Genomic DNA, 19,767 nt, shown 5'->3' with positions numbered 1-19,767 from the left:
GTTGAATCGTTTTGTTTGAATTACTTTTACTCCGCGCGAAATTCGTTCTACGGCAGATTTACTTAAAAGAAAGCCCCTGCGAGTATTCAAATTTTCTCGATACGTAATGCCATTTCGCGCGTTTTTTTCGGTCCCGAGAATGTGCATATTACCGGGATTGAGTGTACTTGCTTCCTAGTAGAGGGATATTGAAGGTTATTTTAATGATACGAAGGCTGACTTGTATGTAGGGTCCTCCGAAGACGTCAATTCACTATCTCTAATCGTTTAGCCTGTGAGCTTTGGTAAGTAAGATGACTGGACAAACAGCGTGGTGTAATTTTTCTAAAACCGTCAAATTCTCAAAGATTTGTCAACCCTATTCCTCTGAGGTTTGTTCCATTAAAATTTCGAGCCATCGAAATATCGCGAAAATAATTATCTTGTTCCATCTTTAAAATTCAAGCAGTATAAAAAGCAATATCTGAGTTTTATTCCAGCCTTTCTGTCCTCCGCAAGAAAACGAAGTAGAAGTTATTTGCTAAAAGAACATTCTTCTATCTTTTTCATTCGTTCTGCTCGGAAATTCAAATATGTAGCAAGAGCAAATAGAAGCAGCTTTTGACTAACAATTTTTTTAAGGCAAAAAAAAAGCTCGAAGAAACCATGCTCACTTTGCAACTGTTGAGAACAATGAAAAATGGAAAATAAATTCAGAAGTCTCTCGAGAGAATTTATTGAATAGAAAAAGCATTTGCGAAATTTCCCCTCCGCCTTGACCACAATTGATTATTCATACAACTCAGCCAGACAGCATTAATAAACAATAGTCTCTCAACATCATCGTCCGAAAAGCATTTACACAGAAAATTACTATATAGAATTCACCCACTGAAGTTGAGATCATCCCTCTGCATGATAAATTGTGTAATTCTTCATTGACTAAAAAACAAAACGACGCCAAAATATTATCTCTTTTGCACCTATTCTTATCACAGCAAATGGTTACAGATAATCTGTCCCTTGTAATTGTTCAGAAAGAGGGACAGAGAGATAATTTGGCAATATCAAAGGCTTTAGTGCATTAAAATTATATTTTTCCATAAGCCCCAATTTTATGGTTAGGCTCTTCTTTATTGCGACGCTAAAGCTAATATCGTGAAGTGATTCATGATATATAGAACTATTTTTTTCTCAGTTCTTGTTTACAAAATTAATAGAGATACAGTTTTTCCTTTTTTTCTCAACTCTAAAAATAATTACAATTTTGACACTTTATCCTTATACAGATTTAACAAGTGACGATGATTAATTGGTTAAACTCTCTGGACAATAATATGGACCACACACAGATATTGTTTCATATAATTTTAAGATATTGTTTAAAATATGATAGGGTAAGTGTGCCAAATTTCGGCATAGTTGCAAATAAGCACCAACGTCCTAAGTTTGAAATGTAATATTTTTAATACATTTTTATATTTCTTGTTTATTTTTTTTTTCAGATGTGTTCTTTGGTATTTAGTAAAGTAGTTTATCATCTTCGTTTTCTTTAAATCAATTCTTCAAATATTGAAAAATGAACAAAAATATAGACGTTGCTTTGGGTAATATTCCGTCCACTTTGAATGGAATTTCGGCCACCTTGTTTGTGACCATCTTGTGTGAAACAATGTATGGAAAATTTGAAAACCTTATACGGAACGTTTTTAATATTTGTGGGTCTTTTATATGACCCACAAGACTGAGATCTTGCGTGTAATTTATCCTGAAGACTTGAAGAATTGACTTAGCACCCTGAACCCCGAATTTACACACAGATTCCCGTAGCGACTTGCCCATCTTGAACTCTATTCACGGCCCTTTCCACATCATCTTTTTCATAGAGGCGATGCTTTCTTTTATTTCTTAGAGCATTTTACAACCCAGATAGTGAAAACAAACTAAAATGAATAGGTTTGGGGAAGCAAGAGATGTGGCCGAAATAGGAAACATTACTTCACTGGAAGGACGCTCACAAAATATCTTTTTTTTTACAAAAAATACGTGATCCAGCTGGGAAATATCACTCGAAATTTGAAGAACGATTCACTACTAACATAAACAGAAACAGAAACAATTTTTAATTAAAGTGGCCGAAATTTGAAGCTGGCCGAAATTTGGCTCACTTACTCTAAACTCCAACGCTTACCAATGAAAGAATCAAACCAAGAATATCAAATTCGATTCAATGGATTTATTCGATTCATTAGATTACACCAAGAATTATTTCAGCAGAGATAATAAAAATAATAAAGCATATTTTTGAAAAACACTGTCTAAAAAACGTATAAGATTCAGAAAAAAAAATCTAAGAAGTAATAATTTTGAATTTTTTAGGATAATCGATTTTGAAGGCTGATTCGTAATCCCTATTATAAAGGACTTTAATCTTAAAGTAACATAGTTCTTTAGGATTTTGAAGAAAAAAAATCTAAGAAAGTGAATATGAAGTACGATTTTTCATAACTTTTCGACTAATCACATTTCAAAAATAACCGAATGAAACGTCGTAGGTAATTTACATTTGGATTAAAAACCTTAAATTTTGATTTTAAACATTAAAGGTTTCTGTAGCGTTTCCGGTGGAATCTATTATGATAAGTTGGCGGTATCCGCATCCTAAGCACATTTTGAAGTGAAATATACAAAAGAATTGAGTAATCCTAAAGTATTTATTTTATTGAATTTAAATAGAAATCTAGAATGTTGATCAATATGAATTGGTCCAAGTAGGGTAAATTAAGCTAATTCAAAACCTGCTCCAAATGGAAATTTTTCACTACTCCAAATGGAAACGTCATTGTTTGCATGATAAATACAGTACTAAATTATTATATTTATACATTTTCTATACCACAGTATAATTATTTAATTAATTTTGCTCCAAATAAAGCGAAAATCCATTCATATTCACAAATTTTAATTTGTTAATTTCTCAGAAAAATTAAAAGAGTACCTTTTCACCATTGAATTTTTCATCGATCGACCATGTTTTCAAATGAAAAACACATTGAGGTGACTATTGTTTATTTTTTTTGTTATTTATGTCATATTTCTGGCTAATTTTAGTTAAAGTAAGTGCTAATCTTTATTGTTAACGGTACGTGAAGTTTTCATATGAAATAATTACCTATTTCGTGAACAAAAATGGTTTTTCTGAAGTGTCTGCAAATGTTTTAATAGGAAACTCCGGAAATATGATTTTTTGGAGAGATTTTCTTATTGTTTTAGATGGGTAAGGAGAAAAGACCAGGAATAAGAACAAATCCTGCACTCCAGAGCAACTCAACAAGGTTTTGGAAGCCTTTCGTCGCGGTTTCAGTTACACTGTTTGTCTCCAATTAGAAACTTTCCCTTGTCTCCATTTGGATTAATTTGTTTCCAATTGCAGCATTTTGCATTTGTGTATTTTTCTTGTATTTGAGAAGTTTTCAAAATATTATATATTTAAAAAATTTTCACAAAACAGTAACATTCTAGAAGAGTCAAGGAGCAAATTTATGTAATTCTCTTCAGAAAAAATATGAACTTAATGTGTAGAATCTTCTGTCAAAGTTAAAACGTCTGGAAATAGTTTTGAATTAGGACATTTACCCTAAATTTCCCATCTTTTCCATAAAAATTACAGCATCAAAAATATAAAATAATAAAATCAAGTAATGAACACTGAATTCGATCGAGAATATTATTTTAAAACTACACGAAGTGCTTTAGAATAGATTTTAAGACGAACAGACCTTGGACCATTTTATAGAGAGATTTATATTTCCTAAATATTCCAATATTATAAACTCATCCCAAAAGCTAAAACAGTCCTTAGAAATTTTCACTTTAATCCATTATCTTTGAGCATTGTTTGTGTTCTCATAAGATAATGCAGCTTCTTTCATCACAACAAATTTATAGTCTTGTTTTCCTTTAAGGCTGTGCAAAGTAAATTTTCACTTAATATGCCTATGTTTTCGCATCCAATAAATTTAACTATACACTTTCGTAACATCACAGAGAGAAAAAGATCTTCCCTCCCTCCATCAAATATATAACATGTTGAAAATGTTTGCTAATATCACCCAGTTTATTCTTATGAGATGGAGGAGACTGTAATTAGCGTCATACTAAAAATGCAAATTCTCAGAGTTCATTAATACAACTCTAAAGAAAAACGCACGATGCTCATGAATGGCATAAAGAAGAATTCATCTGCCTTGCATATGAGTAAGAGACTGAAAAGTTCCTGGAATTTGTCATAGGAACTAATTGGAGCTAATCGCGGAGTCTTTTGAAGAATGCTTTTAATTTCTTCTTATTTTTCTAATGTATATATCCATTAAACAAATTAACTTATTTTGACTGCCTATTTTTTGTAATTTTTTTTACTGCGTATTTTATTTAGAAAACACCTCCGCAACTCTTAATCTTTTTTTTACTTTCGGTATCCAATAACGTAAACTAATAGTGCGAAAAATTTTGCCAGCTTATGACGAATGGCACTTGACGTTATTGCCTGTGGGAGATATTCATCATCATTGCGAAAATCTTTCAAGAATCTTTACATTGGTGCTTTTTACAAGGTTTTTTTTTTGGTTGTAGATAGACAGTCAATTTATTGATTAAAAACAGTTATCTCATTTTTAGATTCCTCCGCATATTATTCAACACAATAAAAAGTGTCATTCAACTACGTCTCTATTTAGTCTATTATATGATAGCATTTCCATATCAAAGGCTATTTCACTTGACCTCTTTTGCCGGGCAAAAAGAACACAAATCTCCAAATGCTTATAACTGCAAAAAAGTTGCTTAAAAAAATCACAAGTTCTATTGCTCGAATACTCAAAAAGACAGGGATATGTGTAAATAATTAATCAATTTTTTAATCCCTATGTTCTGCCATCCGTATTACTTTACTAAATCCAACCGTTATAAGATCAAAAGAGCAAATTGTAGAAGATATCGACTTATACGGGACTCAGATCAAAGACTTAGGTCATTGACAGACTTACGACTTAAACCGAGACATGGTTTAATTGAAAAAGTAGATTAATCACTATTTCGAATATAAATACGCTAAGCCATCTCTCGACTAATCCTCAGGTCTGAGAAGGCCTTTAGCCATATATGGCTTAACTTCTTTAATTTCTTATCATTCAAGATTTTTTGGAAAATTTTGACTTAGGATTGGATTACTAAAGGAGAATGAATTATTAGGTTTTTAAGTACCAAAAAGATTGGTTGTTATTTAGGATTTGAAGACCTTTTCGGAAACCGGGCTAAGGCGGTCTTCAGACTAGAGGTTTAGTACAGTTCCTGAAGGCCTCAAAATCCTTAATAACAAGCACATTTATTATTTTTTTTCAAACTCTAATGCGTCATTTACACTTAACTCTTTCGCGTCTTTAGGGTAATGTCATGACTCGGGGAAAAAAGTTTTTTTTGGGTATTTACATTAATTGAAATCTATCTGTTCGTGCACGACATCATAATAGAAGGATGTAAGATTCTTGGCTCATTTTCTCAAGACTCCAGTTAGATTTCAATTAATGTAAATAGCCAAAAACAAACTTTTTTCCCCGGGTCATATATGACCCTAAAGACGCGAAAGAGTTAAGATCCAATCCTAAATCAAAAATTTCCAAAAAAACTGATTGACAAGAAATTAAAGAAGTTAAGCCATGTGGCTAAGCCTTAGGTCTGAAGCCCGTATAAGGCTCTAGTCCAAATACCGCTTTAGGATCTTTAGAATATCAATGCATAAATCAAATTGGAGAATTTTAGGACATCTTAAAAACAACTTAAAAACATTTCATAAAAGGTTGTTTTGTGAAAATTTGGCCTTTCCAAAAAACCATGAGTTATACCTTTTTGAAGGTTTTCAAGGTCAAATGTAGAATAGTTATAGAGAATTTATTTCTCATTAATTTTTATCAAAAACATGAAAGATCCTTTTGGTTTTGAGCCGTGTAAAAAGCATAATTATTTGGGAATGCTTGAGCTTGGAATTAAAACCCCTAATTTGGTTACGAAAAAGACTATTCTCACAAATATTTTCATCGTAATTGGACAACTTAATATAAATAAAATCTATTTTGTACTTGTAGCAGTACAGACGATAAGTAAATTAAGGAATTTAGGGAGATAAACGCCAGAAATTTACTTTTAAAATCAAGGAAAATACTTAAATTTTTGCCTAAGCTGAGCTTTTGGATTTTTAAGCACACTGCAGCTCCGGAATTTTTAGGAAAATGTTCGTATTTTCCTTAATTTCTGAAAGGATAAACCTCTTTATGCATCCAGAATGAATTTATCTTCTCTCAAGTGGAGTAATTTTTACGTCAATTACATCATTTTGATTTTAGTTCACTACGTCAGAATATGTTAAATTAAATATCGTAATTTTTACTGCTCGAACTCCAAAGAGAGTAGTGTAATCCCTTGATTTTTTCATCCTCCTCCAATTTCCACTTTCCTAAATATCTTCTCGTTGCAGACGCTTTCTGAGAAATAATGTGACGCTGTTTGTCCGGAACTGAAATCGTTTAAATCGGATCTGAATCGGTAATAAACCAGTTCAGTTCATAACCGGTAAATAATTTTTATCCGAATACTAAGATACTTTGGACAATATTTTGTGTAATTTATAAATCAGTTCAATTGTGAACTGGTAGTAAACCGGTTGTGTACGGATAACCCAAAAATCAATTTTATTGCTCTTAAATTTTTTATGGGATCTTTTGAGTGTTTTATGAAACGGTTTTCCGTTGAAAACCAGTAAACGGTAAATGATGCGATAGTACTTTTGAGAAATAAGCATCTAATGCCAGCTTCAGACCTGAGACTTAGCCATCTGGCTTAACTCCCCTAATTCCTAGTCGCCATGATTTTTTAGAAAATTGTTGTTTATGATTGGTTTATAAGAGCAAATTATTCATTAGATTTTGAAAAATCAATAAAATTGCTTGTTATTTAGATTTTTGAGACCTTTGAGAACTGGGCTAAACCTCCAGTCTGAAGCCGGCATAAGTCACGAGTTCGAACACTTTGCAAAGCCTGGGACGTTTTGTTTCCCCTTGTCTTAAGCAAATCTCTGTAACTTTATAATTTTACTGTACGCAATTACAAGCAAGTCCTCTTATGGAAACTTTTCCCGAACAAGAACGTTATCTGAAAAACTTAACAAATTTTTAGCTTTTTCGATTTTTGCCTATTTACAAACATTCATTTTTTAACTGATATTCATTTCTTGTTTACTTACTGTTACTCTAGTTTCTAAGCTTATTTTTTTACAAAATTGAGGTATAGTAAGTGACTATTTCAATGAAAAATGTAAAGAGGACATCTTCCTTCTGAACATTTTTTGGAACTTTACTGTTCTCAAATGCTTTTGTTTTATCGACTTTTCTGTTGTATTGGTTGCTGTCTCGACTGTTCTCCCTAGTTCTCGCAGATGATTAAGGAATTAACCGCACTAACCAATGAGCATCATATTGTTTGAAACCGGTTTTTAACCGGTTTCACAGCCTATCAAAACCGGTTAACCGTCTATTCTGTAAATCCGTTTATTTGGAGTCACTAGTGTTAACATTTAATAACTAAGTAACTAAGTTCAAGCATTCCACAGAGTCTTTTCTCACTTTACCCACTTTTTTCTTCATTAAACTGAAGAGGAATGTTTCCAAGCTGAGATATTCACAGATTTGGTGGAGCAAACGACGAAGTATTTTACGCTCAAATTAAATTTTCTATTTTGAATATGATGTCATACGCACCAGGCCAAAGAGCTCGCCCCAACATTCACTTACCAAAAAAAAAAGACGCCCGACCCACCACGCGATTTTCAATAAAACCCAACAAAACACATTTGTTTTGCTTGCCACTGGTTAATGATGAAAATTGAGAGGCAAAAGAGAGAATTTAAGTAAAAAAAAAAGAATTTTAAAATAATTATAAATTCCTTTTCAACACCGGGCATTTTGGTTCAAGAGTGCGAATTTATGAAAGATAATTGAATCCGATGTTAGATAACGATGTAAGCAATTTTTCTTATGTCTCATTAATATGCACTTCAAAAGCACCATGTGGGTCAAAATCGCAGCCTTTCCATCACACAAACACAAAATTCAATTAACCCATTTTAGTATTAATGGGCACTTTTCTCGGCCAATTGATAGCATAATCATCTCTGGGGGACAGAGTGTCAACAGATAAAATGTCACAATTATGGATCATTTGTATTGATAGTGCAAATAGAAGCGAGACAGTCATTATACTTGCAAAATTAATGGAGATGCTGTTTGAAAAGCAATTAAACGCAGAGATACAAATTAATAACTCAATATCAAAAGTCACTCTTGCAAATTCAATTAAGCCACTTCTCTGCGATTTTTTCCCATAAAATATCAATTTGCACACATTTGAGATAAAAATGATCTACAGAGTGGTAGAAAATGGAAATCATGACAAGACACACCTTCCGCAATAATTCACAAAAATTTATGTTCTCCCCATTAAAAAATTAACAAAGTGCAAAAATGTTCTCTTTTAAAACTTGTCATTTCTATATATTTTTAAATTAATAAAAACTTCAAGGAGAACAATTTAGCTAGTTTGTCTTATAAAATGTGATTCATTCTAATATATATAGCAAGTCTTACAAAAAATTTGTGGTCATCTGTATTCATGAAGCACATCATTAGAACATCCGAATTCCATGAAAAAAAAGTGACTCTATTTATTTTAGAACAGAAACTAACATTAATTTTTCAAATTAGGAAGTATGTTTATTACTCACAGGTACGCAATTTTAAAACTATGATTTAGCAAAACACGTTTATATCCTATTGACCATTTCAATTTGAATCACGTTTTTCAGAGAAAAATCATCATTATTTTTTTTTATTTCACGAAAAATGCGTTGATTCAAATTATTGCATGATCTATCAGCATTTTGCACAATTAATCAAAAAAAACCTATTCGATTCAGAACTTGTTGTAGGGGAGCGTGGGGGAGTTTCACCCCTAAATTGCAAAATGGATTTTGTGACCATTTTGCAAAAATATGATAAACAGAAGTAAAACTTTGTATATTCTGTGAATTACCAGTTGGGTTTAGGGTTAATAAAAATAATAACAATAATCCTTTAATTTCATTAGTCTATTGTGGAGAAATTCATTTAACTTGAAAGGCAGAATGTGTGAAAATCCCCGTTGCGGGGCAATTTCAAGATAAATATGAGGCAATTTTTGAAAAAGATAAAACGTGTTTATAGGAAATTTGCGATACCAGAATTGATTAAAATTACTATTTTGAAGTCTTCTAAGACTCTAAAACCTAAAAATATAATCAAACAAGAACTTGAACAGAATTTGAACACTAATTGATCAATTGATCATACCATACCGAGAATATAAAATATCGCCAAAGATCTCCAAGCCTATTTCTCATTAATTGAGCAATTTTCTTTGAATTTTTATACAAAAGAAATGTCTTTTGTAGTGCTAAGCTAATTCTGCACATTGTTGGATCATTATATCGACTTATAACATATCCTTTTTAGTATAACAGTTTTATAATAGTATTTTAAAGCCTTGAATTTTTATAATGCTAAAAAATTTTACAATATATAAGGGAAGAGCACCAGCAATCGGCAGTGTTCCTCGGATCGTCAGATTAATACCACATTGTTGCTACAAATTAAATGATTTTTTTTTTAAATTATTAGCTACTTTTTAACATTTAATTCTTACAAGAATACAGTGCATTAGTGTAGATTTAATTTATAAAACCAATTTTCCCTGAGATACCTGATTAAATTCCTGACGATCCGAGGTACAGAATTCAAGTTTGCAATTATACATATTTTTTATTAATTTATTATAAAAATTAAACATTCAAAAGCACAGATATAGTTAAAGGGATCACTAATGTATCATTTAGTACTCTTCCCTTATCTTACTGAAAACATTCTGAAAATATATTACAACAATTAAATTCATCATTTTTAAACACTTCAAAAGCCCTGAATGATTATTTTTTTTAAGAACTTTTAGGAAATACTACTTTCCATAATTTCGTACTTTATCGACAAAAATAATTACAAAACGTTTTCAATGATCATTTTATGTTAATTTTGATTAAAAAATAAATTGTTAGACACTGGAAACTTCTTCGTGTGCTTGCATGAAACTGCCCCTCACGATCTTTCGGAACTCATATCAAAATTGTCAGAACCGTCTTAGATTTCATTCAACGTTAAATGCCTTATAATAATCATAAAATCACTAGTAATTTAATACAGTTACTTCGATAGATAAGTACAATAGTCCAGAAATTGTTGAAAATAAAACATTATACAAAAAGTTTCATTTTGATGCAGTTTTATAAAATCAATTACAGAATTTAAACGAGAAGCGTCACAAAATTAATTATTTTTATGAACATGGGTCTCAGTTATCTCTTCAATAACATAAAGGTATCTTTTATAACAAATATTTTGTTTTAAAATTCATCGATAGTTGGTATTTCGAATTTTCAGACACTGTCAAAATTTTACTCAACTGTCAAAAATTGCAAAATCTGTCCTTAGCTTTGTAATGTAAATTTAAAACTGATAAATTCCGATTTAAAATCTATCACCAAAAATTAAGCTGTCTTTAAAAAATTGTACTACAGTAGAGTCTCGCTATAGTCCATATTTGGTTTCAAATTTGACACTTGGGTCGCACTATAGTCCATGTAATTTTTTAAAATTATCAACGATTTTTAGTATTGAAATTGCTCGACGGCTTCCACTTTCTTTGCGATTGTGGTACTTGGCCTCGCTCTCTTCATTATCGATCACAATTATCACAACTACTTAATAAAGTTTGCCAAAAATATTAAAATAATTATGCATGTCGCATACTAAAAAACATAACCTAACTTAAAATCAGTGTTTTGAAATCAACGGTCGATAAATTGTGGACTATAGAGCGATGGCCTATAGCGAGACTCTACTGTATGTCTTATCGAAGAATGGATCAATTGCCGTTAATTCAAATTTTCGAGTTTACTGTCAAAAAAATTCACTGAACTGTCAAGTGATTGCTCAATTTACTGAACAACAAATAAATATGGTAATACCTTACCGATAAATCGCTCCATTCAAAAAATCCCACCTACATAGCTCAACTACAGAAATTTTAATTAATTAAACTGTTTGTGCCTTTCGCAGTGCTGCATTAATTTTATGGCAATGTGTTTTAATTATAATATTGCTTATGATTTCATCGTGATTGGTATGCAGTGTCGTGGTTTGCTCAAACGAGACGCAACAAGAAGCCAAGGTATTGCGCGAGAACAAGAGAATTCTCATGAAGATTCTAAAACTGAATGAGAGAGATTCCCCAAAAGAGATTTTTCTGAGATGAAAAACTTTTAATGTTGTGCCGCGTGAAAAGAACCAAGCGGAATAAATAAAAATATGACGGAATCAGTCCAAAAATGTCTGTAGCATTGTCTTTGAGGCATTGCTCTTCGTCGAGGTCTCTCTTTTTTCTTTGCTTTTCAAATCCCAAATAAAAAAAATTGCCATTTTGCCTGTCATGCAATTGATAGGATGAAAATCTTTCTTGGCACCAAAAACCAGCAAATGGACAGGGAAAATTATTAATTGTTAAACATTCTTCTGCAATCGTTCTTGTTTTCACACTCTGTCCTCCCACTTTTTTTTTTGTTAACGATATTGACACTGAATTCTAGAATAGTTTTTCTTTTAGTGAATTATGGTTAGTGAGAAATTATTTTTAAGAGGCATTTAAATGTATTTTAATTAGTTGGTATTTTGCCCATATTTTACGATGAGAGAAATTTTACAAATTACTTAATATTATGGAGGTTTAAATTTAGAATGTTTTCTTTTAGGCAGGAACAAAAGCTGAATGTATGTTTAGATGTTTCAACATTAAACTAAACACTAAATTTCATAATGAAGTTGAAGAACACTTGTTCAATTGTTTTTCTAACAAGTGAAATAGAAAATAAATAAGTGAATTGTTTTTTTTTTGGTGGAACAAAAGCCCAAAGTCCTACAAATAGATTAGCTTTTAATTAAAAAAATAATAAAATAAATAATAAATATAATTTTGAAAAATTTCCTTCATACATTAACTCAATCTCTCAGTAAATTGACCCAAAACAGCGTAAAATTTTCTTTTTGTTTCAAAAAAATGCTCAACAAATTCTTTGTCATAAATCTTCTAAAAAATTAATATATACTTGAACATTATTTCTTTATATTTGAAAAAATTTACTATTATTTATTATTTTTTTAGGTTAGATTTAAATCAATTTTGAATGGGTTGAAAGGATTGAGACTTTCTTAGCTTAGCACTCTACTGTTCTCAAATGTTTCTGCATTATCTACCTTTCTTTATTACTCGTTTCTGTCTCGAGTGTCCCCCATAGCAAAAGAAAGTGGAATAAGGAATCACAAGGAAGAAATCCTCGAAATTTTCCAGTATTTTTCCTTGGTAAATTCCAGGGAAATTCTCCATAGTATATTTCCAAGGAAATTGCCATGGATTTATAGTAGATTTTTTGTGTGGAATATTTCCCAGGAAATTTATGTGGGTTGAATATGGATTTTTCCACCAAAGAAAATGGAGAACAAATGAAGCTGTCACATGCATCTCATATTTTCATTTCCCAATATTAAACAAATAGTAAATTTCACGAGGATTTTAATATGTTTTATTGAATCAGCGATAATGAATTTACACTTTAGATAAGAAAAAACTATCGTACAAAAAATAATTTTCCTAAAAAAATACATTCCATAAAATAAAAACACGTATATTTTATGTCCACAGTCTTTTTAATGTTATCACTTTGCTATTATCTACACAAAACGCAGCGTCGCATAATTTCATAATATTATAAGTAACAGAAATCACAATCTTTGCATAAAATTTGCGTGCAAAATAAATCCATCTATTTTGTAGCGCCACAAACATTTTCTAGCGGTAAAGCGAAGAAAAAAACATGTGGAATTTTCTTAGAAAACTGTATGGAAAGATAGTGGAATTTTCCGTGGAATTATTCCTTGGATTTTCTGCAGCAAATAAGCAGGAATTTTCCTACAAAAAAGGGGGCGTGTTCCCTATAGAAAACTTCTGGAATATTCCATGGAAAATTCCAGTGGAATCCGCAGACATTTCACGTGTAATTTTCCATATAAACTTTTAATGGACTTCCATGGAAATTGCCGTTAAATTTCTATTGTATGTTGTTCAAATTTTCTATGGAATGTCCATTTTCCATGGCCTCTCCTAGGAAAAATTCCATGGAAGACTTTGCGGAAATTTAGCGTCAAATTCCATGGAATGAGCGGAATTTGACGCAAAATATCCAATGGAATTTCCGCGGAAGTTTTCTATGGGGCGTGTTCCAAAACCACCAAACAGTCGTGACAGTAACCAACACAAAGAAAAGTCGATAATGCAGCAGAGACACTGGATAACAGTACAGTGCTAAAAAAATTTGATTTATCATGCGAACGTAGTACTTTAACCCTTTAAGGACGATTGGAACACCGGTGTCCCATAAAGAAAATAATTTTTCCTGACTAACCTAAAGTTATTTTTTTTTCTTATGTATGTACATAATTGTAAAGTAAAAGGTTGAAGGGATCTAGAATATTTTTTGCAAGTCTTTAGCTATTTGCTATGTAGTAAATATTTAAGATCAAAAATGGCGAATTTTTAAATTCTCAAATTCATAATTGATTTTATTTATTTTTTATACTTCCAATTTTTTTAAGCAAAACCCTTTTGGCAATAAAAACTACAATACTTATACGTAATATTTTTCATTAAAGCGAAAAATATTATTCATTGGTATTGTCAGAAAAATTACATAAATTTTTGGGCTATTTTTGTCTCTATCGTTCATAGAAGCAAAAAACATACCGAATCAGACTCTGTTGGACTTTCCAAAGTTAGATGTAAGACTTATTATTGATTATGTTTCTCAGTTTAATTTTTATTGTTGATTTTCAGTCCGTAAAAAGTGTCTCGTCGTTAAAGGGTTAAAGGTGTAATGGATTAATATTCCAAAGAAAAATGAACATGTTTTCTTTTATCACTTTACTGTTTTCAAGTGCGTCTGCGTTATCAATTTTTTGTGTTGGTTTTAGTTCCTGTCACGTCACGACTGTTTGGTGGTCTCAAAACACGACAAGAACTAGAGAAAATAGTCGAGACTTGAGACAGGAATCTATAAGAACACTCGATAATGCAGATGCTCTTGAGAACAGTAAAATACCAAAAGAAAACGTGTTGACTTTTCATCAGAATAGCACCATTAAGTTGCTACGTTCGAATGATAATGATAAGTTCTGTTCTCATGTCCTTCTGCATTATCGACTTTTCTTTGCATTGGTTCTTGTCTCGACTGTTTTTCACAGTCCTCGCTGTGTTCTCAAACCACCAAACAGTCGTGACAGGAACCACCACAAAAAAAGTCGATTATGCAGAAGCACTTGAGAACAGTAAAGTTCTAAAAAACATGTTCATTTTTCATTGAAATACCACCTTTATTTATTTAAACTACAAGCTGAGAAACGTTGATCGAAGTTTCATAATATTCCAGCAAACTTTTATTTTTTAGTAACAAAACCCGATTTTTTTTTAATTTCATTTTTGAAGATTTATCATTCTTAATTAATCCTTGCTTCAAGGCTTGTAGGCCTTACAGAGCAAATACAGCGCTTAAATAAAATGAATCAGTGAAGCAAAATAAATAATATCTCTAGTAAATATTTGTTTAAAATTAAAAAAAAAAAAAAACTTGTTCTCAAAGAATACTTTCTCAAACAGAAAACGAGTTTCTATTTCTTTTTCTCGAAGAATGTTACTCAATTTAGCAAATTAGTCATAAAACTTTCTTGTATTGATTTTATTGATTGGAGAAAACCCCCTTGACCTTCTGCTATGAAATTTTTAAGCTGGAATTGTTGGTACTCACCTGAGGAATTTTTTAACATCGACGACATTCTGTTGCTGCTGCTGAACATTGAGGGATGTTGGTCGCATCTTGGTCACCGTGGACGACATTAGAGTATTGTTACAGGCAGCAGTAAGCCAGCATTTCATTTTCATGATCCAAATGCACACGAAGAAAACATTCACTTTATTTCCCACGAGGATGGGCCACCACTATCACAATCACACTTTTAGCACACCCGGACAGAGAGAGAGAAAGAGGGAAAAATCACACGCAAAGAAAAACTTCTAAAATTAGTGGAAAACAGCAATTTTCACATCGCTATATGCTGCTTCTGAGGAATATTTTGGACCGTGATGTAAGGCACGAGAAATCTTCAGTGTCCTGTCGCACGACAATCTTCCGGGACTTGCTCACAAAGTCCACATTTTTTTTTGTGTTTTGAGGGGAAATGGGGAGCTTGCACTTTTTAGCAGTGAAAAATGCTTCCGGATAGCTTCAATTTGAGCTGTAACCGCTGTAACCCTTGGAATTTGTCCGGGAATCTCTGTGGTATTCCACCATAGTGCTATGTTGGTATGATTTCAGCAACACCACAGATTCCTGGTGAACTTCCTGACGCTGATAAGACTATCACAGTGAGAACTTGTCATTGTGGAACGATATGACGGAGTTCAACTTTACAATAGCAAATGGCACAGATAAGCTGATTTTACGGATCAGAGCCAGAGAGACTTCCCCTGACTCACAAAATAACTCTTTTGGGCAGGACGTGATGTTGGCCGCTGAGCTGCCAGAAAACTACTGAGTGGGCTTCCGATGCGTACTTCAACTACCACTTGGCATATTTGTCTGTATTTCCACTGTGTATCGATTCTCAGCCGCACTCCTGCTCCCCCTAGCTACTCTTCAGCTCCACAAATCCCATCCAAAATACACACAAGACTCTCTTTTGCAATCGCGAATTCACAGACTTTTAAAAGCCAGACACAGAGAAGTGAGGTTATGTCTCTAGTTGAATAGTTTTAAGGCACTTTTCACTACTTTCGCGCAATTTCCACGGAAAACAGCAATGCTGGGCAGTAGATGGGACAGTGCTAGTGTTTTTTCCACGCAGTCATTGCTTTCTGTAGCACTTTCACCAGTTTTTCAGGCACTTTTCTTCCAAAGAACACCTCACACAGAGAAACAAAAAACGCAACTGAGAAGAACAGCTTACTCAGGGATGGAAAACCTTTTGCGCCTTTCACGCAATTTGATTCGAATTTTGTTTAGAAAATAACGGTCACTTTTGGGATCAAGGAAAAAGGATTTTTTATGCTTTATCTTTTATCTCATATTATTACTTGTGAAAATAATAGTTAAAAAAAAAACAAAATAAAAGTATCTTGCACTTTTACAGGATACATTAATAGAAATTTACAAATAAAATTGATTTTAGCACAAGTTCTTTTTTACAAATTCTATCTAACCTAGAATAAAGATATTCGCGAAAAATCTTATTATTTCATTATTATATAAGTACGTTTTTCCAATTTTTTCGCTTTTAATAAAAAAAACCTGTTCTCGTGTCTACTTAAAAGTGATTAATATGTCAGTTTGCACTATTGATGTAAACAAAAATTTATAAAATTAGCATAATGTTTCAAAATTTATTAAAAACTATCTAATAAATTTAAATATAAATTCAAGAAATAAAATATTTTGCTTAATATCCATTTCCTTAAAAACTAATATTTATAATATCTCTAGAGAGAGTAAATTTAGAACCCCGGACCCCGGACAATCCAATTTGGAAGTTTGATCTTTGATAGTTCAATGATAGAAATAATTTCAATAATTTAGTAATTATAGATTTTTGAGTTCTTTAAAATTAAATGTAAATTAACTTTTCGTCAAGTTTTAAGAAAGTACACTCAAGTCCCGGGATTATGCACATTTTCGGGACCGAAAAAAACGCGCGAAATGGCATTATGCATCGAGAAAATTTGCATACCCAAAACAAACACGCGTAGAACAAACTTCGCGCGGAGTAAAAGTTGTCAGAGTAAAAAGATTCAACAGCTTAAAAGAAATTCATCATAAGAAACGGTACTCTTTGGCCAGAGTTCTTCAATAAATAGTTAGAATATTTAAAATTTTTTCCTTAATAAAAGAAATTAAAGTTTTATTCTGAAAAAGAAGCACAGTGTTTTCAAATTTCCCGCGTCACAAAATAGTATACATTCAGGCGCATTTCAAAAATGGTTTCATAAATTGACTCCTAATAGTAGGCAAACTTGCATAATTGTATGTGCATAATCTCGTCAGGTGCATAATCTCGAAGTGAATAATACCGGGACTGAGTGTAGTTTTCCGACGAACTTTAAATTGGGTTGTCCGTTAAAATTCCAAATTTTACTTAATATAGGTTATAGGGCCAAAAAGGGCTACTATAAATTAAGTATATAAACGGTAGAAATGATTATTTTCAAACTTCTTGGGAGACTCTTTAGGGTAAGTGTGCCAAATTTCGGCATAATTGCATGCAAGCGCCAAAGTTTCAAGTTTGAAATGTAATATCTTTAATAGAAATTGATTTTTTTATTCCTTCTACTTAAGTAGTGCTGCTTAGAACCTTGTAGACAGTTTATCGTCTTTATTTACTCTGAAAATCATTCTTAATACATTTTAAAATGAATAAAAATGTAGACATAGCCTTGGTGCCCTATTTCGGCCACCTTCATTCTCATAGTTCTTTGCCCATCGGGAATTTTTCAAATGTCTTTTTCACGTCATCTCGTTTGTCAGAGCTACATTTTTTGTTATTCTTTTGCATTGTATAATCTCTAGAGTACGTAAAATCTAAAAGTTCATGTAACTTCGAGGAACAAAAAAGTTGGCCGAAATTGCAAGCTGGCCGGAATTTGGCACACTTACGCTATAGCTCTTACTTTTTCATAATGTCAAATTTTCCGAAAAAATGCATTAATTAATTTCAATCTTTAATAGGACTTCTGGTTGGATTTTAATATTTTTTAACCTGTGTAGGAAAATATTGCACATTTGTAAAATAAGTAGTACAAAGTGAGTGTAAATTTTATTGCAAATATATGACATAGCCTAAGTTTTTTCTCACAATTTCAGCTTTTGCTGCCTTCTATTTATTTATTTTTTTTCATTTTTGGAAAGCAGGCTATTACGCAAGTAGAATGATATATTTTCTTTTAATTAAACGGTCAATTCAATTTTCTTGTTTCCGAGTTATTGAAATTGAAATTACCAATCTGGTGTTACGCTGAACATAACCTAGACGGCTATTCAAATCTTGAATGAAATCAAATTTCTGAAAATACAGTAGAGTTTTCTAAATTCGAACGCTCGGGTGGTATTTTTGACATTTCTCACCTTCCAAATTCGAACGAATTTTTCAAAACTAATGGCTCCGGCACACTTTTTAGATCAGTAAAATTTCATGAAATCGAAATTCACATTCTTTTCCATCTAAAATTGTTTGCATAAGTCTATCCTATTCTTTCGCACTCTTCTTCTTCTTTTGAACATCACACCAAATTTAATTTAGTTCAGTCCAATTTTGAGACCGAAAGAGTGGAACAGACTTATGCAAATTTTTTGAGAAGAGATTCGAATTTCGACTTTACGAAATTTTCCTGATCCTCTGTGCCGGAGCCATAATGAAATTTATGTTAGATTAAAATGTACTTTGAATCAGATCCCCGTACTTTCTCACAAGTCTTAGTGGTAACATACTTCCTTTTCATTTTATACGATCATAATGCATAAACATTCAGGAAGAAACACATAAATATGATTTTCATTCATTCAGAATACGAATATTTTAACATAACCCCTCAATTGGCATTTTGAATCCAAACGTCGTTCGAATTTGAGAGATTCAGATTTGAGGGACTCTACTGTATTAGGTTTCGCGAAACGGTTCTCAGGCAAGTGCTAAAGATGCTAAACATTTTTCATAAGGCGAGTGAATAATATTACCAATTAGTCGAGACACATACCAAAAATTACAATTATAATTCCTGAATAATCTTCAGTGAATATAATTTTTTTTGGAAAAGAATTAAACAGAAATCATACAGAGAAAAAATGAAGGAAATTTAAATAGGTTAAATAGATTTTGAGAAGTCACTAGAAATATCCGTGCAGAATGTGTCTCGACTAATAATTTTCTACACTTAACAATGAACGTAATTTTGCTCTTAAACATAAATTTATCTTAATTGTCACAGTTTTTCACTCAAATGCCCTTTTTGTATTTCAAATTTTGACGTCGGTTATCAGTACCCAATCAGATTCAAATAAATTATTCAACTTGGTATATTTATGGCTTGACCTTTTAGATCAGGAAAATTTCATGAAATCGAAATTCAAATCACTTTCTTTCTCACACGCTTTGCATGTCCATTTCGTCTATTTCATTCATTCTTTCGCACTCTTCTTCTTTTTTCAAACATCACAACAAATTTAAATTAGCTCAATCGAATTTGAAGTGCGAAAGAATGAGATAGACATAAGCAAAACGTATAAGGCCCTCGAAAGACCTGAGGATTAGCCGATAGACGGCTTAGCGTAATTATATTCGAAATAATGATTAAAGTACATTTCCATTATTTTCCACTAAGTCGTCTCTCGGCTTAAGTCGTAAGTGTGTCTAAGGCATAAGAAAGGGATGCAGATTTTGATTACATGAACTTTTCCAAAAGGTCTGCCGGAGCTATTAAATTCCGAATAGAAAATAAAATCCGAGT

The 19,767-nt window shown here is 31.9% G+C and overlaps 1 protein-coding gene across 2 annotated transcripts in view; it reads right to left on the bottom strand.

Annotated features, from left to right (window-relative positions):
- The window catches only part of LOC129804669 (uncharacterized), a 61,929-nt gene extending 45,725 nt beyond the window's left edge, over positions 1 to 16,204 (bottom strand). For both annotated transcript variants that reach the window (XM_055852197.1, XM_055852198.1), the window contains exon 1: positions 15,023 to 16,204. In XM_055852197.1, coding sequence (XP_055708172.1) covers positions 15,023 to 15,156 — 134 coding nt within the window. In that variant the 5' untranslated portion in view covers positions 15,157 to 16,204. The remainder of the gene's footprint in view (positions 1 to 15,022) is intronic.
- Positions 16,205 to 19,767: the final 3,563 nt, after the last annotated feature.

The sequence above is a fragment of the Phlebotomus papatasi genome, chromosome 2, assembly GCF_024763615.1.
Source record: "Phlebotomus papatasi isolate M1 chromosome 2, Ppap_2.1, whole genome shotgun sequence".
Classification (NCBI taxonomy): Eukaryota; Metazoa; Arthropoda; class Insecta; order Diptera; family Psychodidae; genus Phlebotomus; species Phlebotomus papatasi.
Note: the sequence above shows the minus strand (reverse complement) of the source record. Positions and strands in the feature narration are given on the sequence as shown.